The sequence below is a fragment of the Pelobates fuscus genome, chromosome 8 (genome assembly GCF_036172605.1).
Source record: "Pelobates fuscus isolate aPelFus1 chromosome 8, aPelFus1.pri, whole genome shotgun sequence".
In the NCBI taxonomy this organism is placed as follows: domain Eukaryota; kingdom Metazoa; phylum Chordata; class Amphibia; order Anura; family Pelobatidae; genus Pelobates; species Pelobates fuscus.
Window position 1 is genome coordinate 103,432,797 of NC_086324.1, and position 18,496 is coordinate 103,451,292.

Below are 18,496 nucleotides of genomic sequence, written 5' to 3' on the forward strand. Positions count from 1 at the left end.
AGCCATGAACAGAGACAGCAGTGTTTGATCATCGAGTGTATGGAACTAAAATCGGACACTCGACGGCGCGAACACCTTCAGTTACGTTTGTGGGGATTCATACGAACAGAGTGGCGTTCTGGGAGAGCAAACTCCCGAATAAGATACACAGAAAGAATGTCTGTACGAATAATTCATGCCTTGTGTTTCACATATTTGATACTCCCGAAAGAGACCGACCGCACAGCCTGAGTTCAAGGAACCTTTTTTGGGAGGCACTTAATGTGCGGTCAGTCTAAACTATACCCCGGTGGCGTTTCGGCTGCATTTGTGGGATATGAGCGCTTTTTAGATATGTTGGGTGCTTAGACCCAGGCTATCCGGGGATATAGGACTTGTGGGGATTGTATGTTTTGGGGTGATTATTATTATACATGTCCTGGAACTGAGAGGTAATGTAGTTATGTTGTGTATTTTGTCTCAGTCTTCTCTCAGGTCCAGTGGGAAATGCCCCTGAAATGTGTATTTGGAAACCCCTTGCATGGAGACTCACATAAAAGGCTGTGTGTCGCTCCATTAAAACCAGTTATACTCCCAGAGCTGAGTGCCATATAGTTGCTGGGGAGGAGGTGGGTGATTCCTTGGAGTATTCTACTTGTTCCTGAGTGTATGTTGGAGAAACCAGCGGTGGAGAGTCCCTTGCTAGGACTAGGGCTCCGCTACATTGGTGGTTGAAGTGGGATAAAGAGCTTACAGAGGAGCAAGTACCAGAGGAGTCAGCAGTGCCAAATGGACCATGGATGTTGATTGACTACTGTTACAAATTGCCCTTCGCCACTTGTTCTTGGAGAGGACTAATGGCTAGCCTTTTGTCTTGTGACTATGGCCCCTGGGAGGTATTGCCATTTAAAAACCTCTTTTTATGGCTATTGCATTTTGGAGACTGTTTCTGGCCCTTTAAATTGTACTGGTAAAGTTCTGCACTTTTTAAGTGGCACTTCGGATGCAGCCAAAGTAGTCGAAGGGGCCACCGACAATACGAAAGCCACATTAACATTGCATATTTGCACGACCGCCCCCGTTCGTGCATTCGAACGGTATTTGAACTGTGGTGAAGGGCCCGGCTGCACAGCAAAATCTGGCGGTCGTTCAAATGAGACTTCCAGCTATCTCCGAAACCACTGGACCAATTCATATGATTTTTGGATATGTTTGTTCCCTAATTATACTCATTCTGAAAATGTAAGTTTTATAGGAATTGAATGTATAATTTTGAAGTTCTAAAAATTGAGTAAAAAGTACATTTTTCACTTGGAGATAATTGAGCTGACAACAATTAACTCAATTATCTCCCAAGCAGAGGGGAGGAATGTACAGTAATGAATGGGAGTGTTTAACTGTGTAACTATAAATGATTGGTTGTTGAGTTAGTGTTTTCAGTGCCCAACAAGGTCCACATGGGTGGTATCCTTGTGGGAAAACTTGTATATAAGAAGCACTAAATCCTCAGTTCAGTCTGTTCTGATCTGCTTAACCCTTAATACGTAGCCTTGTCACATTATTGTAGGGAACTGCTATAATCACAATGGGGATTGCTATACTTTGTATACTCCCCTGAGCTCTAATCACTTAGCTCTTTTAAGAGCTGTTCCTCATACGCTCTCCTGGAAGAGAGGTCTTTCCCACAGAGTCCTGGATGTCAGAGGTTGATTCAGGGTGGAAGGAAGATGTCGAGAATCCAGTTAAGCTATGGCGGTTGTGGAGTCTGCGGTGGTTGTGGTATCCGGTGCAGTGCTTATGGTCCTCGGTGTCAGCTAGGAAGTGTCCGTCAATGGAGGTGCCCAGTCGATGGAGGTGCCCGTTAAAACTACTCCATCCTAAAACGGTCCACGCTAAAGGATCTCCTAGAGGCAAGAGGGATATCAGCAAGCAACAAGTAGAAAGCTACCCTCATTGCCAAAATTATAGCAGAATACCGAACCAATGGCGGTTCGGCGCACGAACGGAGCGGTTCGGTACACGAACGGAAACCGACGGCATTGGAAAGGGAATTACAATTTGTCTGTCATTTTATGATGGAAACCCATCGACAGACATCATTGCCCGAACCTTGTCAGAAGTTCAGGAGTTTATATTAAGGCAGAGGGATCAACAAACTCCCGAAAGGAACCAAACAGTGACAATGGTACCAGAGGGCAAGCCTAAAATACCCTATAATGCTTGTAAAAACTTTGTAGAGGAAAAGGAGGATATTGATGCGTTCCTCCAAGATTTTGAAAGACAATGCGCCCTACATAAAATTGATGTGGATGAATGGGTTCCCATATTGGCAAGCCCACTATCAGGGAGAGCAGCAGAGGCTTACCGCACTGTCCCCGACGAGGAGATTAGGAATTATGGCCGGGTAAAAGAAGTGATACTTGTCAGGTATGCTATTACACCACAGGCATACCGAAGGCGGTTTAGAGTCTTAAAAAAGACTGACAAAGACTCACACTCTGAATAGGCCTGCCAGTTACATAGAGCTGCCCTTAGGTGGGTACAAGCACATACAGCCCGCACAATGGAAGACTTGCTACAATTAGTATTAATGGAGCAATTCTTCAACAGGTTGGTACCAGACATCCAGGAGTGGGTAAAGGACCGCAATCACACTTCCATCACCGAAGCAGCAAGGTGGGCCAATGAGTATATGGATTCTCGCAGACAGCAGAGGGAAGTCTAGTCCAGGCCCTTCTGCAGCAACACCTCCTGGGCAACTAGTAACCCTATTGCTCAACAACCTTGCTTCCACTCACAAAACCAATTCCAGTGCCACATCTGTAGAAAGATGGGGCACATGCGCAGAGATTGCCCCCAGAACCGGGACTGGACTCCATGGATCCGCCCGGGACCACCCCCACTCTCCAGCCCAGTATGCCGCTCCTGCCCCAACTGTAGAGCACTGTGAAGTCCTGAACGAAGGAGACCCACTACAGGTGGACACAGATAATCACCAGCATCACCGTCAGACAGTCATCTTGGCAGAGAAGGAAGTCCAAGGGCTCCATGATACAGGAGCCATGCTTACCTAGGTAAAAAGCCACTTGGTGCTGAGCAGTGCAAAGACCCAGAATACACTGGCCGTAAGGGTAGCTGGGGGAAAAGTGTACCGACTGCCTACTGCCAGAGTACACCTAAATTGGGGAGCTGGAGGTGGGGTTGATGCTGGAGCTACCGGCGGAAGTGCTGTTGGGAAATGATCTAGGGAGGCTCACGTCACCTTTTGAGCCCCAGGCCTCACCGGAGGAATTGTACCAGATACCAGCTTATCCAAAACTGTTAGCCAGGGATTTCTCATGATATTCGGCGGTATTGCCAAACGTGCTATACTTGCCAGAGAGTAGGTAAGAGGGGAGACCGCCACAAGGCCAAACTTTACCCTCTCACCATAATTGAGGAACCATTTAGCCGGATAGCGGTAGAACTGGTGGGACCCGTAGCTAAGCCTAGCCCCTCTGGCAAGAAATACATCTTCACAGCGGTGGACTATGCTACCAGGTACCCAGAGGCAGTGGCGCTGACCAACATACAGGCGGAAACCATAGCAAAGCCCTGATGCGAATCTTCTTCCGCATGAGATTCCCCCGGGAGATAGTGTTGGATCGGGGTACTCAGTTCACCGCAGAGATCACCCACCACCTTATCCCTCTGTGGCATTAAGCAGATTGTGAGCTCTCCTTACCGCCCCCAGACCAGTGGTCTTTGTGAACGGTTCAACAGAATGTTAAAACAAATGTTCCGGACGTTCGCAGAGATTCATGCCTCACCTCCTGTTTGCTTACCGGGAGGTGCCGCAGGAGTCCACAGGGTTCTCCCCGTTCAAGTTACTCTTCGGGAGGCGGGTGAGGGGGCCCTTAGACTTTATCTGAGAACACTGGGAGGGGGATCGTAACCATCTGGAAGAGTTGACTAGGTCCGTTTGAGAGAATCTTCAGGCAGCACAGAACCGCAAGTGCACTTGGCACAATCAAGGTGCCAGGGACTGTAGCTTTCAGGTAGGGCAGAAAGTTTTAATTTTAAAACCTGTCCGGAATGGCAAGCTACAGGCTGCCTGGCAGGGCCCATACCAAGTGCAAAAGTGCGACACCACTTATGTGATCGGCCCTTGCTCTGGAGCAGGAGGGCGACACATGCTCCATGTTGAAGCCCTACCACGAGTAAGCAGATGAGGTGGCTGCGATCTGTGCCCCTGCCTCTGAGGACTTTGACAACCTTCCCCTGCCCGACCTCCTAGGGGACGGGAGTCAATCAGGTGAGATAGAGGAGGTCAAATTGGGAGACCGGTTGAACCCACAGGAGCAGATTGAGGTACAGCAGCTCTTAGTGGAAAATAAATATACCTTCTCCAATGTACCTACGTACATTCGTTTGGCTTCTCACCCGGTAGAGACGCCAGGTCAACTCCTGTTGCGCCAAACCCCATACCGAATCCCAGAAGTGCAAGTGGGACAAGGTGTTCCATATACATATACATGGCCCCCAGCAGCACCCCATTTAAGCATGTTCAGGTGAGTGCAACCATCCCCCATGTTTCATATATGTATATATTTGGGAGTCTAGCCAACTCCTTGGTTTTGCACCCCTCCCTGTTACAGGTGCCTCATCTCAGGTCCCTATTTAGCCTTGTACTGCAGAGAGCCTCAGATGGATTTTTTTCCCAAGTAAGTGGGTCAATCTCATAAGAGCAGACATTAGACTGTGAGAGTAGGACCTGCCAAAGATGGGGTACATTGACGTTGTGGCAGGCTTATGCAATGTATGATCATATAATGTAACTAAATCCCCATTATTTTTTTGCCTAGATTAGATTAGGTGTTTTTAAAAAAAACTTTTAAAAACGAATGAAATCTGTCAACATTGAAGTTGCTGTTTAGTAGATAGGAGAGTGCGCTGGATCTTGTGTATTGTTTATCATATATATATATATATATATATATATATACATATATATATATATATATACATATATACGTATGTATGTATGTATGTATGTGTACGACTTCCCCAGTATCCAAAACCAAAAAGTTATTTTAAAAAAAGAGATTGAAGTGTTTTGGTGTATATTTTACCTTTTTTTTAAAGATTGAATTTCATAGGTGGTGTAAATAAATATGACTGAAATGTTTTTGATTTATATTTTAAACTGTTTGAAGTAATTTTTATTACAATGTTTTTTAAGATGTTTTATTAGCTAGAATATTTAAAAGGGGTTTTTGCCAGGACTATTATATGAATTATACTCAAATTCGGACTTTCAAAAATGGCAGAGCTAGCCTAAAGAAATGATTACAATCATATCCGGGATCCAGCGAAATTGATGATGTCAGAAAAATGGAGATCGGAACGGAAGCGAAACTACGTCATCAGACCGAGACGGAAGTGGAGAAAAAAGGCGGCAAACGAGAAAATAGGCGGGAAAGAAGCAGCCGGTGCCAAATGAAAGTCTCCAGTGGGGTATAAAAGACAGAAATAGAGAAACAAACAATACACTTTAAAAAATGACCGGATTGGTCGAAACGCGTCAGTGTTATTTGAATTTTGTATGTATTTTGATCCTGTTTATATTTACTTTATTTTATTAAAGTCATTTAAAAGTATCACTAACTCTGTACCGATATATTATTACTCTGCTGATTCCTGGCACCAGCGGTGGTATCTGAACAAGTGGAGGAGTGGAGGATCACCTGAAGAGATATTTGAAAAGCTGTTATAGTCAGAGCCTACTATACTTGGCTCTACAAATTGTGAGTTGAAATTTGGCATTGCATATATAATACAGAATTATGCTATGGAGTATTCTTATATTTAGGTGGAACTCACGTATATTGAAGGACAAGTGTGAATATGTATAAAATCTGTCAATATCTTGTTATCACACCTATCTCTTGCGCACCCTCTCTTTATTTTTTTTTATTACTGTTAAGGGAAAATATGAGCAAGGAGATCCAGGAAATGCTCCAACTGGGGGTTATTGAGCCTTCTGACAGCCCCTGGGCCTCCCCAGTAGTCCTCGTACTGAAACGGGATGGTACGACCCGTTTGTGCATGGATTACCGGAAGGTTGAACGATAAGACCGTGTCAGATGCCTATCCGATGCCCAGGATAGATGAGCTATTAGACCGGATGGCTAGGGGCCAATTACAATTTATCTTTGTAAGGGGTATTGGCAGATCCCTGATGAAAAATTTTCCGGCTACTTTCAGAGGATGGTAGATCGGCTCCTAGATGGGTTCCAAGACTATGCCTGGGCATACCTCGACAATATCGCAATTTTTAGTGATAAAAATTCAGCCTGTATCAATTGGAGGTGATGTCGTTTGTAATGAAAAACGCTCCGGCTACTTTCCAGAGGATGGTGGATCGGCTCCTAGATGGGTTCCAAGACTATGTCTAAGCATACCTCGATGATATCGCCATTTTTAGCGATACATGGCAGGAGCACTTGGCCCACATATCTTAAACAGGATCAGGGAAGGGGGCATGACCCTTAAGCCCACCAAGTGTAATATAGTCATGGCCAAGGTACAGTACCTCGGTCTTCAACCCCAAGGACGAAGACTCAGGTGCTAACCTTTCTGGGGACAGCAGGGTACTATAGGAAGTTTATGCCCAATTTAGTGCCCTGGCCAAACCCCTCATCAACCTTACCCGTAAAAGCCTTCAAGTAGTCTGGGCCCTGGAGTGTGAGTAAGAATTCCAACAATTGAAACAAGCACTTATATATGCCCCCGTCTTGGCAGCTCCCAATCCAACTAAACGCTTTCTCGTTCATACAGATGCCTCTATGTTTGGATTGGGGGCAGTACTGAGCCAAGTCGGGCCCGATGGCGGAGAACATCCCGTAGCTTATGTAACAGATCCCTCCCAACCTCTGATGGATGTGAAACAAACAAGGGAATTGCAACTTACACATCCATTCGTTTCATTCCTCTGTTCGTCTGGTTCCGTGCGAATTTCGCGTGTAATACAGAGGTGGCCGCCATTTCGGGACTTTGCACGTGTTCGCGGCCATCTTGTGTGCGAACAGCGGTGTTTGCCTGTAACCGCATGGAACTGAAAACGGATACGCAAACAGGCGAACACCGCTGAGTCCTCCAGACCTCCATAAGTTCGTACGGAAACTACCGAACGTCCCCTCGTTCGGTAGTTATATGCAATCATCTATGGGGATTCCAGCGAACCCCGCGATTCGCATGGATGGCAAGAATATCATACCTTTTTACCGTGCGAACGGAGACCGACCGCAAGGCCAAAACTCATGGAACTAATTTCGGCTAGTTGGTCTGTGCGGTCGGTCAAAACTTTGGAACGTTGTATCTCCCGAACTATACATCCGAATGGGGTGATTTTTGGATATATTGTCCCCCTGAAGGAGAGCTATCCAGCGCTACCGGATTTAAAGCTGTACCCCCTGTTTTTGGGGTACATCCAGAACTGGTGGAAAAATGTGGACATTTTAATTGGGTTATGTAGTTATCTGAGGGGAGGAGACGTGGGGGTGTTACCATCTGTATTATTGGTTGTTTTCATCCTCCCCCTGGGAGTGTTCTGTGTGTATCTATTCCTAATAAAAAGCAGGCTGGGTGTTCCAGTCCTCAGTTCATCTTGACCCTTCAAAACGTAGCCTCGTCTCGTTCTTGGAAGGGGATTATTTGGGAATATTATTCTGCTCCTGTTTACAGCTGAACCTGCTCCTCACTCTGGATATCGTGGATGGGATTACATCAGCCTACTTCTCCACAGCAGCTTGCAGGGAAAAAGGACGTCTTCAACGGCAGAAACCCTCTCTCTATCTGGGTAGCCGTTACATTGGTTGGCAGCGGTGGGATGGTTCTTTTTGCCCAAGGAGCAAGTGCTGAATGGAGTCTCAGTATGCCAAGCTGAAAAGACCCACACTGAAAGATCTATTGGAAAATCGTGGTAGGAGTGCCAGTAACAGACCAAGGAGAGAGCTGATAGCTGACCTACTGGAGCTGGACGAAATGGATAGATCCATGGAGGTAACTGAACCTATTGCACCGGTCAGCGAGAACGATGTACTCACTGCTATTGTACAGCGAAGATTAGCATTATATCCAGAAAAGACCACGGAGCTATTAGACAGACTGTTCAAGAACGCAAAAGAGGAGATCGAGACTAAGAGGAGGCAAGACACGGAACATGTATTGGCACAACAAGCTAGTACACATATAGTTCCTACTCCTCCTCCCGTTGCTGCAGGGAAGAAAATACCATTTACTGCATTTAAAGCGTTTGCAGAAAATGAGGAAGAAATTGATGGATATTTGGCAGATTTTGAGCGGCAGTGCTCACTGCACCAGATACCTCCAGACCAATGGGTTACTATTCTGGCTGGAAAACTTTCAGGAAAAGCAAATGAGGCTTTTCGGGCACTCACGGCCGAAGATATCACACAATATCAGCGGGTGAAAGCCGCACTACTCACCCGATACGCAGTCACCCCAGAGGCGTATCGCCGTCGCTTCCGGGAGTCCAAAAAGAAGGCAGCGGACTCCCACATGGAATGGGCAAACAAGCTACAAAGGGTGGCATCACATTGGATGCAAGGGTGCAATGCTAACACCGGAGAAGAAGTGCTACAATTGTTCTTGATGGAACATTTCTTCCAAGATTTGGCGGCGGATACACAGGATTGGGTGAGAGATCGCCGCCCAGCCAACTTAAATGAGGCAGCACGACTAGCGGACGAATATGTGGAAACGAGAAAAGTGAGCCAAGGTACTACACGACCAGCACCTAGAACAGAGGCCCGCACCCCAACCTACGCTGCACGCACAGAATTCCGGGCCCCGGTACCCCCAGGACCTCCACGTCCTCAAGGGTCTAACAACCAGCCCCGGGAATCCTACAAAGTGACGTGTCATCGCTGCGGCAACCTGGGACATATTGCCCGTGTTTGCCCGTTGGGATCAGCCAATAATAACTGGAGGCGCACATCTAACACCGAAAGCCCATCTTCACGCCCCGCTGCTGCTCACTGCCTGGAAATTGAAGGGAGTCCTGAGGAATGCCTGGGAATATTATATGAGGCCAACCCCATCCAAGCGGCTTCCCCAGATAATCGCCAGCACCACCGTCAGGAGGTGCGTGTAAATGGACAGATAGCACAAGGCCTAAGGGACACTGGCGCTACCATCACTTTAATACAAAAGCATCTGGTGAAACCAGAACTTGTGTCTAACCGTACTGTTGCTGTTCGGGTCGCAGGGGGGGCTGTCTTTCGCTTACCCACCGCCCGGGTACACTTGGATTGGGGAGTCGGGTCAGGAAAGACCACGGTGGGCATTATGGACAACCTACCCGCTGAGGTCGTGTTGGGCAATGATATTGGCCCTCTAGCCTCGGCCTTTTTACCCACTACTGCTGCGGCTTGCCCCGTGACCACCCGCTCACAGACCCGTATCGAGGACGATCTGCCAACAGGTCGGGAGACCCAGGTAAGCCACCGACAGACACCTAGCAATGACACTACCGAGAGACCGCTAGCTTGGGACACCCCAGAGGAGTTTGGGAGGGAAACTAGACAGGACCCCACCCTCCGAAAGTACCGAGAGCTAGCTGACAATAGAGGGGATGAGCGGGAACGGTTTATATGGGAGGGGGACCGATTATACAGATTAACCGAAGGCAGGAAGAGAGGCTGTGCTCCTTCGCAGAAGCGCCAATTAGTGGTACCTAGAAAGTACCGATTGGAGCTTCTCCGAATTGGCCACGACATTCCGTTAGCAGGACATCTAGGGGGTAACCGCACAACCTACAGAATCACTCAGACCTTCTTTTGGCCAGGAATCTCGAAGGACGTGCGCCGTTACTGTAGCACGTGTGATGTATGCCAGAGGGTGGGGAAGAGAGGGGATCATCCGAAAGCTCGACTGTCCCCTATGCCTGTGATCGAGGAACCATTTAGCAGGGTGGCAGTCGATCTAGTAGGACCCCTACCTAACCCCAGTCCCTCTGGTAAGAAATACATTCTTACCGTGGTGGACTATGCCACCCGCTACCCAGAAGCCGTCGCTCTGACGAATATCCAGGCTGACACTGTCGCCAGTGCGCTAGTCGGGATATTCACCAGAGTAGGATTTCCCCAGGAAATCTTGTCGGACAGAGGGACCCAGTTTACCGCAGACTTAACCCAGCAGTTGTGGAAGGTCTGTGGTATTAAGCCCCTGCTTAGTTCACCGTACCACCCCCAGACTAACGGTCTCTGTGAACGCTTTAATGGTACCCTAAAGCAATTGCTACGGACCTTTACGGCGGAATACAGAGACTGGGAGCGATTTTTGCCACACCTCCTGTTTGCTTACCGGGAGGTGCCGCAGGAGTCCACTGGGTTCTCTCCCTTTGAACTGCTCTATGGACGGAGGGTGCGAGGCCCCCTCGACCTCATCCGAGAGCACTGGGAGGGAGAGACGGAACACGAAGGTGTCCCCATCGTACCATATGTGCTAGAAATGCGGGACCGTATGGAACAGTTAGCCCGGATGGCCCGGGATCATCTCCATGCGGCCCAGGGTCGGCAGAAACATTGGTACGATCGGAACGCTAGGCTGAGAACATTCCAGGTAGGACAGAAAGTTCTAGTACTTAAACCCGTTCGAGGAAATAAATTGCAGACCTCCTGGCAAGGCCCCTACAAAGTAGTAGCCCAGGTCTGTGACACCACCTATATCATTGCCAGTAGCAAGGACGAAAAGATACAGAAGTCCTTTCATATAAACCTATTAAAGGAATACCAAGAACGGCCCGAAGACATAGCCGCCATATGCATCCCCGCCACTGAGGACCCTGACAGTCTCCCCATCCCTGATCTATTAGCCAACCCCGAGTCCAAAACTCTGCTTAATACGGTACAGCTAGGGGAGCGATTAACTCCCACAGAACGAGAACAACTCCAACAACTACTAGTTGAAAAGAGGTTAACCTTTTCCCAGGAGCCAGGTTACACACCTGTAGCGACCCATTACGTAGAAACCCCAGGACAAGCCCCGCTCCGACAACATCCCTATAGAATTCCCGAGGCTGTAAAAGAAGAGATGAGGAAGGAGATTCAGGAGATGTTAAAACTAGGGGTTATAGAGCCATCCGACAGTCCCTGGGCATCTCCCGTCGTCCTAGTCCCCAAAAAGGATGGGACGACCCGGTTCTGTGTCGATTATCGACGCCTCAACGACCGAACTGTGACAGACGCATACCCCATGCCCCGAGTAGACGAGCTATTGGATCGCATTGCCAGGGGACGCTATCTGACCACCATTGACTTGTGCAAGGGGTACTGGCAGATTCCCCTGGCCAAGGACGCTATCCCTAAGTCGGCGTTTGTCACCCCGTTTGGCCTGTACCAGTTTAAGGTCATGCCCTTCGGGATGAAAAACGCCCCAGCTACCTTTCAGCGCTTAGTGGACCGCCTCCTTGATGGCTTCCAGGACTTCGCTTGCGCATACCTGGATGACATTGCGATCTATAGCGAGACTTGGGGGGAACACCTACAGCACATAGAGACTGTGTTGGATCAGATTAGGGCCGCCGGCCTAACTCTGAAGCCGGAGAAGTGTAACTTTGGCATGGCTGAAGTCCAGTATTTGGGACACAGGGTGGGGTGTGGGAAACAACGACCAGAACCCGCTAAAGTAGAGGCCGTAGCCAATTGGCCCACACCCCACACTAAGACACAAGTGTTAGCATTTTTAGGGACAGCAGGGTACTACAGGAGATTTGTCCCTGACTACAGCGCCATCGCCAAACCCTTGACAGATCTAACAAAGAAAAATTTACCTAGGGTAGTCCTGTGGTCTCCCGCCTGTGAAACAGCATTTCAAACCTTGAAACAAGCCTTAATCAATGCACCTGTTTTGTCTGCCCCCGTCCCTAACAAAAGATTTGTCGTCCACACAGATGCGTCCATGTACGGACTGGGGGCAGTGCTAAGCCAGGTCGGCGAAGACGGGGGCGAACACCCTGTCGCGTATCTCAGCAGAAAACTGTTACCTAGAGAAGTGAGTTACGCGGCAGTGGAAAAAGAGTGCTTAGCCCTGGTCTGGGCACTAAAGAAATTGACCCCATATCTGTATGGTCAAGAATTCACCTTAATTACTGATCATAACCCCCTTGTATGGCTGAACAGAGTAGCTGGAGATAATGGACGCTTACTGAGATGGAGTCTCGCACTACAGCCATACAATTTCTCCATCCAATATCGCCCTGGCAAGTTTAATGGGAACGCGGACGGTCTGTCCAGACAAACAGAACTATTGCCCTAACAAAGGACCGGACAGCCCCAAGTTGACCCGAAAAGGATCAATCCGGGTCTGCCGGAGTGTTCCACAAAAGGGGAGCAGTGTAACAGATCCCTCCCAACCTCTGATGGATGTGAAACAAACAAGGGAATTGCAACTTACACATCCATTCGTTTCATTCCTCTGTTCGTCTGGTTCCGTGCGAATTTCGCGTGTAATACAGAGGTGGCCGCCATTTCGGGACTTTGCACGTGTTCGCGGCCATCTTGTGTGCGAACAGCGGTGTTTGCCTGTAACCGCATGGAACTGAAAACGGATACGCAAACAGGCGAACACCGCTGAGTCCTCCAGACCTCCATAAGTTCGTACGGAAACTACCGAACGTCCCCTCGTTCGGTAGTTATATGCAATCATCTATGGGGATTCCAGCGAACCCCGCGATTCGCATGGATGGCAAGAATATCATACCTTTTTACCGTGCGAACGGAGACCGACCGCAAGGCCAAAACTCATGGAACTAATTTCGGCTAGTTGGTCTGTGCGGTCGGTCAAAACTTTGGAACGTTGTATCTCCCGAACTATACATCCGAATGGGGTGATTTTTGGATATATTGTCCCCCTGAAGGAGAGCTATCCAGCGCTACCGGATTTAAAGCTGTACCCCCTGTTTTTGGGGTACATCCAGAACTGGTGGAAAAATGTGGACATTTTAATTGGGTTATGTAGTTATCTGAGGGGAGGAGACGTGGGGGTGTTACCATCTGTATTATTGGTTGTTTTCATCCTCCCCCTGGGAGTGTTCTGTGTGTATCTATTCCTAATAAAAAGCAGGCTGGGTGTTCCAGTCCTCAGTTCATCTTGACCCTTCAAAACGTAGCCTCGTCTCGTTCTTGGAAGGGGATTATTTGGGAATATTATTCTGCTCCTGTTTACAGCTGAACCTGCTCCTCACTCTGGATATCGTGGATGGGATTACATCAGCCTACTTCTCCACAGCAGCTTGCAGGGAAAAAGGACGTCTTCAACGGCAGAAACCCTCTCTCTATCTGGGTAGCCGTTACAGCTTACATCAGTCGCAAGCTGTTACCCCGAGAAGTAAGCTACGCTGCTATCGAGAAGGAATGTCTGGGCCCTGAAAAAGTTGCAACCCTATTTGTACGGACAGCCCTTCTCTTTGCTCACGGATTACAACCAGTTAGTCTGGCTAAACCAAGTGGTGGTGAGTTTGGCGCTGCAGCCTTGAGACTTATAATACCTTTCCACACCGGTAAACAGAATGGAAATGCTGACGGGTTGTCTAGACAGACAAAACTGGAAAAATTATCCCTGAGCCTCCGGGACATCCCGACTGTGTGGTCACGGGGGAGCAGTGTAGCGGAATGACCTTGGACTGTTACCCTTATCCCTGGTATGGGCTGTCCGTATATTGTCTCCCCTGTTATTTCCTATGTTTCAAGCTCATAGTCCCTGGATCATCGTGTTCTTTCCCCTGTTCATCTGACCGTTCGGTAAAATAGCAGTCACTTCACATATTAACAACGTCTTGTTCGACCACCCATATGTGGAGTGTGCCGCTCGTTAACCCCAGTAACCTCTGTTCACACCTCCACTAACCACAACAACCTGAACATTCCAAGCGATTGGCTGGGTGGTCGCCGTTCGTATGTGCAAACACGTTGCGGCGGCCATCTATAGCCACGAACAGAGACAGTGTTATTGGTCATCGAGTGTATGGAACTAAAATCAGACACTCGATGGCGCAAACACCGCTGAGACTTCCATCTTCAGTTACGTTCATGGGGATTCATACTAACAGAGTTGGTTTCGGGGGAGTAAACTCCTGAACAAGATACACAGAAAGAATGTCTGCATGAACAATTCATGCCTTGTGTTTCACATATTTGATACTCCCGAAAAGACTGACCTCACAGCCTGATTTCATGGAACCTTTTTGGGGAGGCACCTTGTGTGCGGTTGGTCTAAACTATACCCCGGTGGCGTTTCGGCTGAGTTTGTGGGATCTGAGCGCTTTTCGGATATGTTGGGCACTCAGACCCAGGGTAGGGGTGGCTGTGACAATATGTGTGGGTGGCTTTGAGATGGTGGGTGTGTGGGCTGTGACATGGTAGGGGAGCTGTGAGAGGGTAAGGGAGCTGGAGGGGCTGTGACATGGTGTCGGGGGTTGATGGTGGGGGGCAGTGACAGGGGGTTGGGGTGGAGGGGCAGTGACAGTGGGTAGGGTGGAAGTGACAGGGGAAAGGGGTAGTAACAGGCCGAAGGGGGGTTGGAGGGGCAGTGACAGGGGGTAGGGGTAGTAGAGGGGCAGTGACAGGGGGTAGGGGGGAGTAGAGGGGCCGTGACAGGGGTAGGGGCAGTAGAGGGGCCGTGACAGGGGGTAGAAGGAGTAGAGGGGCAGTGACGGGAGGATAGAGGGGCAGTGACGGGGGGATAGAGGGGCAGTGACGGGGGGATGGAGGGGCAGTGACGGGGGGATGGAGGGGCAGTGACGGGGGGATGGAGGGGCAGTGACGGGGGGATGGAGGGGCAGTGACGGGGGAAGGAGGGGCAGTGACAGGGGGTGGAGGGGCAGTGACAGGGGGTAGGGGTGTGGAGTGGCAGTAACAGGGGGAGGGGGTGGAGGGGCAGTGACAAGGGGTAGGGAGATGTAGGAGGGGAAGTGACAGGGGGCAGGGGGTGGGGGGGCAGTAGGGGTAATAACAGGGGGTGGGGAGATGAAGGGTTAGTGACAGGGGTAGAGGGGCGGAAGGGCAGTAACAGGGGGTGGGAGGATGGAGAGGCAGTAACGGGATGGGGTAGAGGGGCAGTGACAGGGGGATAGAGGGGTAGTAACAGGGGGGAGGTGGGGTGGAGGGGCAGTGACAGGGGGTAGGGGGCAGTGACAGTGGATAGGGGTAGTAACAGTCAGAAGCGGGGTGGAGGGGCAGTGGTAGGAAGAGTAGTACTGGGGTTGGAGGGGCAGTGGCAGGGGTTGGATGGGGCAGTAATAGGGGGTGGAGGGGCATTAACAGGCAGTGGAGGAGCAGTGACCGGGGTTAGGATGGGCAGTGACAGGGGGTGGGGGTTGTAACAGGTGGGGTGGAGTGGCCATAACAAGGGTAGGAGGGTGGAGGGGCAGTGACAGGGGGTTGTAACAGGGGGTAGGTGGATGGAGGGGCAGTAACAGGGGGTAGGTGGGGTGGAGGGGCAGTGACAGGGGGTAGGGGAGTGGAGGGGCAATGACAGGGGGAGGGCGTCCATAAATACCTTTCCTGGTGGTCCTGTGGGTGCCCTCTCTCCCCGGTGGTCCGGCCCTCCGCCGGGAGTGAGCTGCAGACCACGTGGTAAATTTTGCGATCTCCAGTCAGAGCGTTGCCGTGGTAACCCGCGAGACACTTCACTCGGCAGCTCACTCCCGGCGGAGCTGCAGACAGGAGGCTGGCTCTCTCCCGGGCAGACTGACTGGAGGTTCCTCGAACGTGGCGGCATTATAGGCAAGCCGCCGAGCCCCCTCCTGTGTCGGGTCCTCAGTCTATGGTAGTCTGCCCCGAGGCGATTTAGGCAGCCGCAAGGCCTAAGGCTTTGCCTAAATTGCCTAATTAGAGAGCCGCCTCTCTCCATTACTTTATTACGCAGGTTTTTGACAGTTCTTTCTGCTCCCCATGGCTCAGTATCTAGCCTGCTCAGTGCAGCCACGTGAGAGCTAACAAACACACAGACACTAATTGCAATATAAAAAGTTGCAGATCTGGGAAATTAACCTTTAATTACCATGTTAACCCATGTGCGTCACCTTCTGTGTCTGTAACAAGGCCAAAGATTCAAGGTATGTAAACTTTTGCTCAAGGTCATTTGGGTGATTTCTGTTATTATGATTTAAAAAGGAGCCAAACAACAAAAATGTCTTCATATAATCACTATCCTTCAATAAAATACATTATTTTGCATGATCAGTCATATTTTCAAAATCAATGCCAAAATTTCACAATTTCTGCTAGGGCACGGAAACTTTTAAGCACAACCGTACATTACAACATTATCAATGTATCAAAAATTTCACATTGTAAACAGGGTATATGATAATTATATCATTTAACAGACATGATAATGATGTTACTTACACTGCACAATGTAAGGGAGAGAAGAGATTTCCCTGGAAATTCCGGAATGATTTTTGTTCTAATAGTACTTCTAAACAGTTTTCATTACCTACAGAAAGTATACAAGCAGTTATTAATCTGCATCATGAAGCTCAATAAAACAGCCTTGAGCATTTCAAAATGAAGCCAGCAACATCTATGTGCTATACGAGAACTCAACCAGGCATTGCAAGGTTTAAAAGTGGTTCCCTATAAAAACCTTAGAGCCCATGTCTCACACTCAAAAACAGTATCTGTGCTTGTATGTGCCAGTGTGTGTGTGTGTGTGTGTGTATATATATCTGACACACAGATACACACACTGGCACATAGTGGCACACAGATACACACACCTTGACACACAGTGTGTGTGTGTGTGTGTGTGTGTATATTTGTGTGTCACGGTGTGCGTTTATGTGTTTGTTTGTGCCAGTGTGTCAAGGTGTCAGAGTGCATCTGTGTGTGTGTGTGTGTGTGTGTGTATCTGACACATCTGACAGACAGATACACACATCTTGACTCACAAATACACACACACACTCAGATACACACAGTGACATACACACACTTGCACCCACAGATACACACTGGCACATACATAAACTGACACACTCAGATACACACACACTGACATACACACACACACACAGGCACATACAAACGCACTGATACACACTGGCACATACACACACACACACTTAGATACACACAGTGACACATACACAAACCTTGACACACAGATACACACACTGACACACATACAAACACATATGTACTCTCACTGACAAGAACAGATATATTCTCACTGACAAACACATATACTTTCACACACTCACTGACAAGCACACATTCACTCTCACTGACAAACACACATATACTCTTTGACAGACACACAAACACATACAAACTCCCTAACAGACACACGTACCATTTTTTTCTTTTTTTACATTTTACTCCACCCAGCCACCCTACCTTTAGGACTGCGGGCATGGAGTCCCTGGGGTCCAGTGGGGCTGCTAAGCTCTCTTGCGCGCCTCTTAGTGATGCAGGAGCCGGAGTGACGTTATATTCCAGCTCCAGCAGCACTGCTGTGCGCACGAGGGAGCTGAGCAGGGAGATCACTGCTTACAGCTCCCTCGCCGCCCGCGGCCATTTTATTTTTAAAAATTTTGGCAGAACCCCAATTAGGGGTTTAAAAATTATTTTTTCTTCCAGCTGTCAGTCAGTGCCTCGAAGGCAGTAGGACAGGTCACCCTGTTCTCTTCCCAAAGCAACCACAGGACATGGTCTGTGGTTGCTATGGAAACTCCCTAGCCGGCACTTCAAACTTTTAGTGCCAGCTAGGGAGTATAGGAACGTCATTCCATTTCGATGCCAGTACAGAGGCAGAGTGGAGGATGGCTAGGACGTGGGTGTTACACAAAAGTAACTCCCATGAAGCAACACTGGAATGGAGGAAAAGTTAGTAAGCAGAGAAGGCATTAGGTGACAGTGAGGAAATCTGAGTTTATCATTTTTAAAACAATGTGGGAATACACCTTTAAAAAATCTGAAAAAGAGATACACAATAGTGTAATGCTGTTTTTGCTAAATAAATCCCAAGCAGCTGCTGGAGGGTATGTTAGGCATTTTTGTACTATTTATATACTTGTTTTTATGGTTTCTGGTCCCTGAGGAAGTCCCATATTAGGCCAAAACCTGCTATTTTAATATCAATTTTTATTTTTGTTGTGCCAATAAAATACTTTTTTGGTATTGCAAAAATGAAGGGAGAAGAGGCACCTTTGGAGACCAATTACCAGGTGATGCCCTCCCAGCCCCCCCCCCAACAATCGAGGGAGGCATCTTAAAGGGACACTAAAGGCAAATGGTCTGGGTGCAGTGTCCCTGCCCCCTTCGTCTGCAATATAAAACATTGTAGTATTTGAGAAACTGCAATGCTTATATTGCAGGACTAAGAATACCTCTAGAGCCAGCCAAGGCACCCATTGGAATAAACACCCCCTCCAAAAAAAACCCCACAATATTACTGTGAGATGCCAAACTCTGCAATACAAAAAGCAGAATCAAGACAGCACTTACAA

At 48.6% G+C, this 18,496-nt stretch overlaps 1 protein-coding gene across 2 annotated transcripts in view; it reads right to left on the reverse strand.

Annotated features, from left to right (window-relative positions):
• ANKRD44 (ankyrin repeat domain 44) overlaps positions 1–18,496 on the reverse strand; it is a 724,718-nt gene that overhangs the window by 164,224 nt on the left and 541,998 nt on the right. For both annotated transcript variants that reach the window (XM_063430205.1, XM_063430204.1), the window contains exon 22: positions 16,395–16,482. In XM_063430205.1, the coding sequence (XP_063286275.1) occupies positions 16,395–16,482 (88 nt within the window). The remainder of the gene's footprint in view (positions 1–16,394; positions 16,483–18,496) is intronic.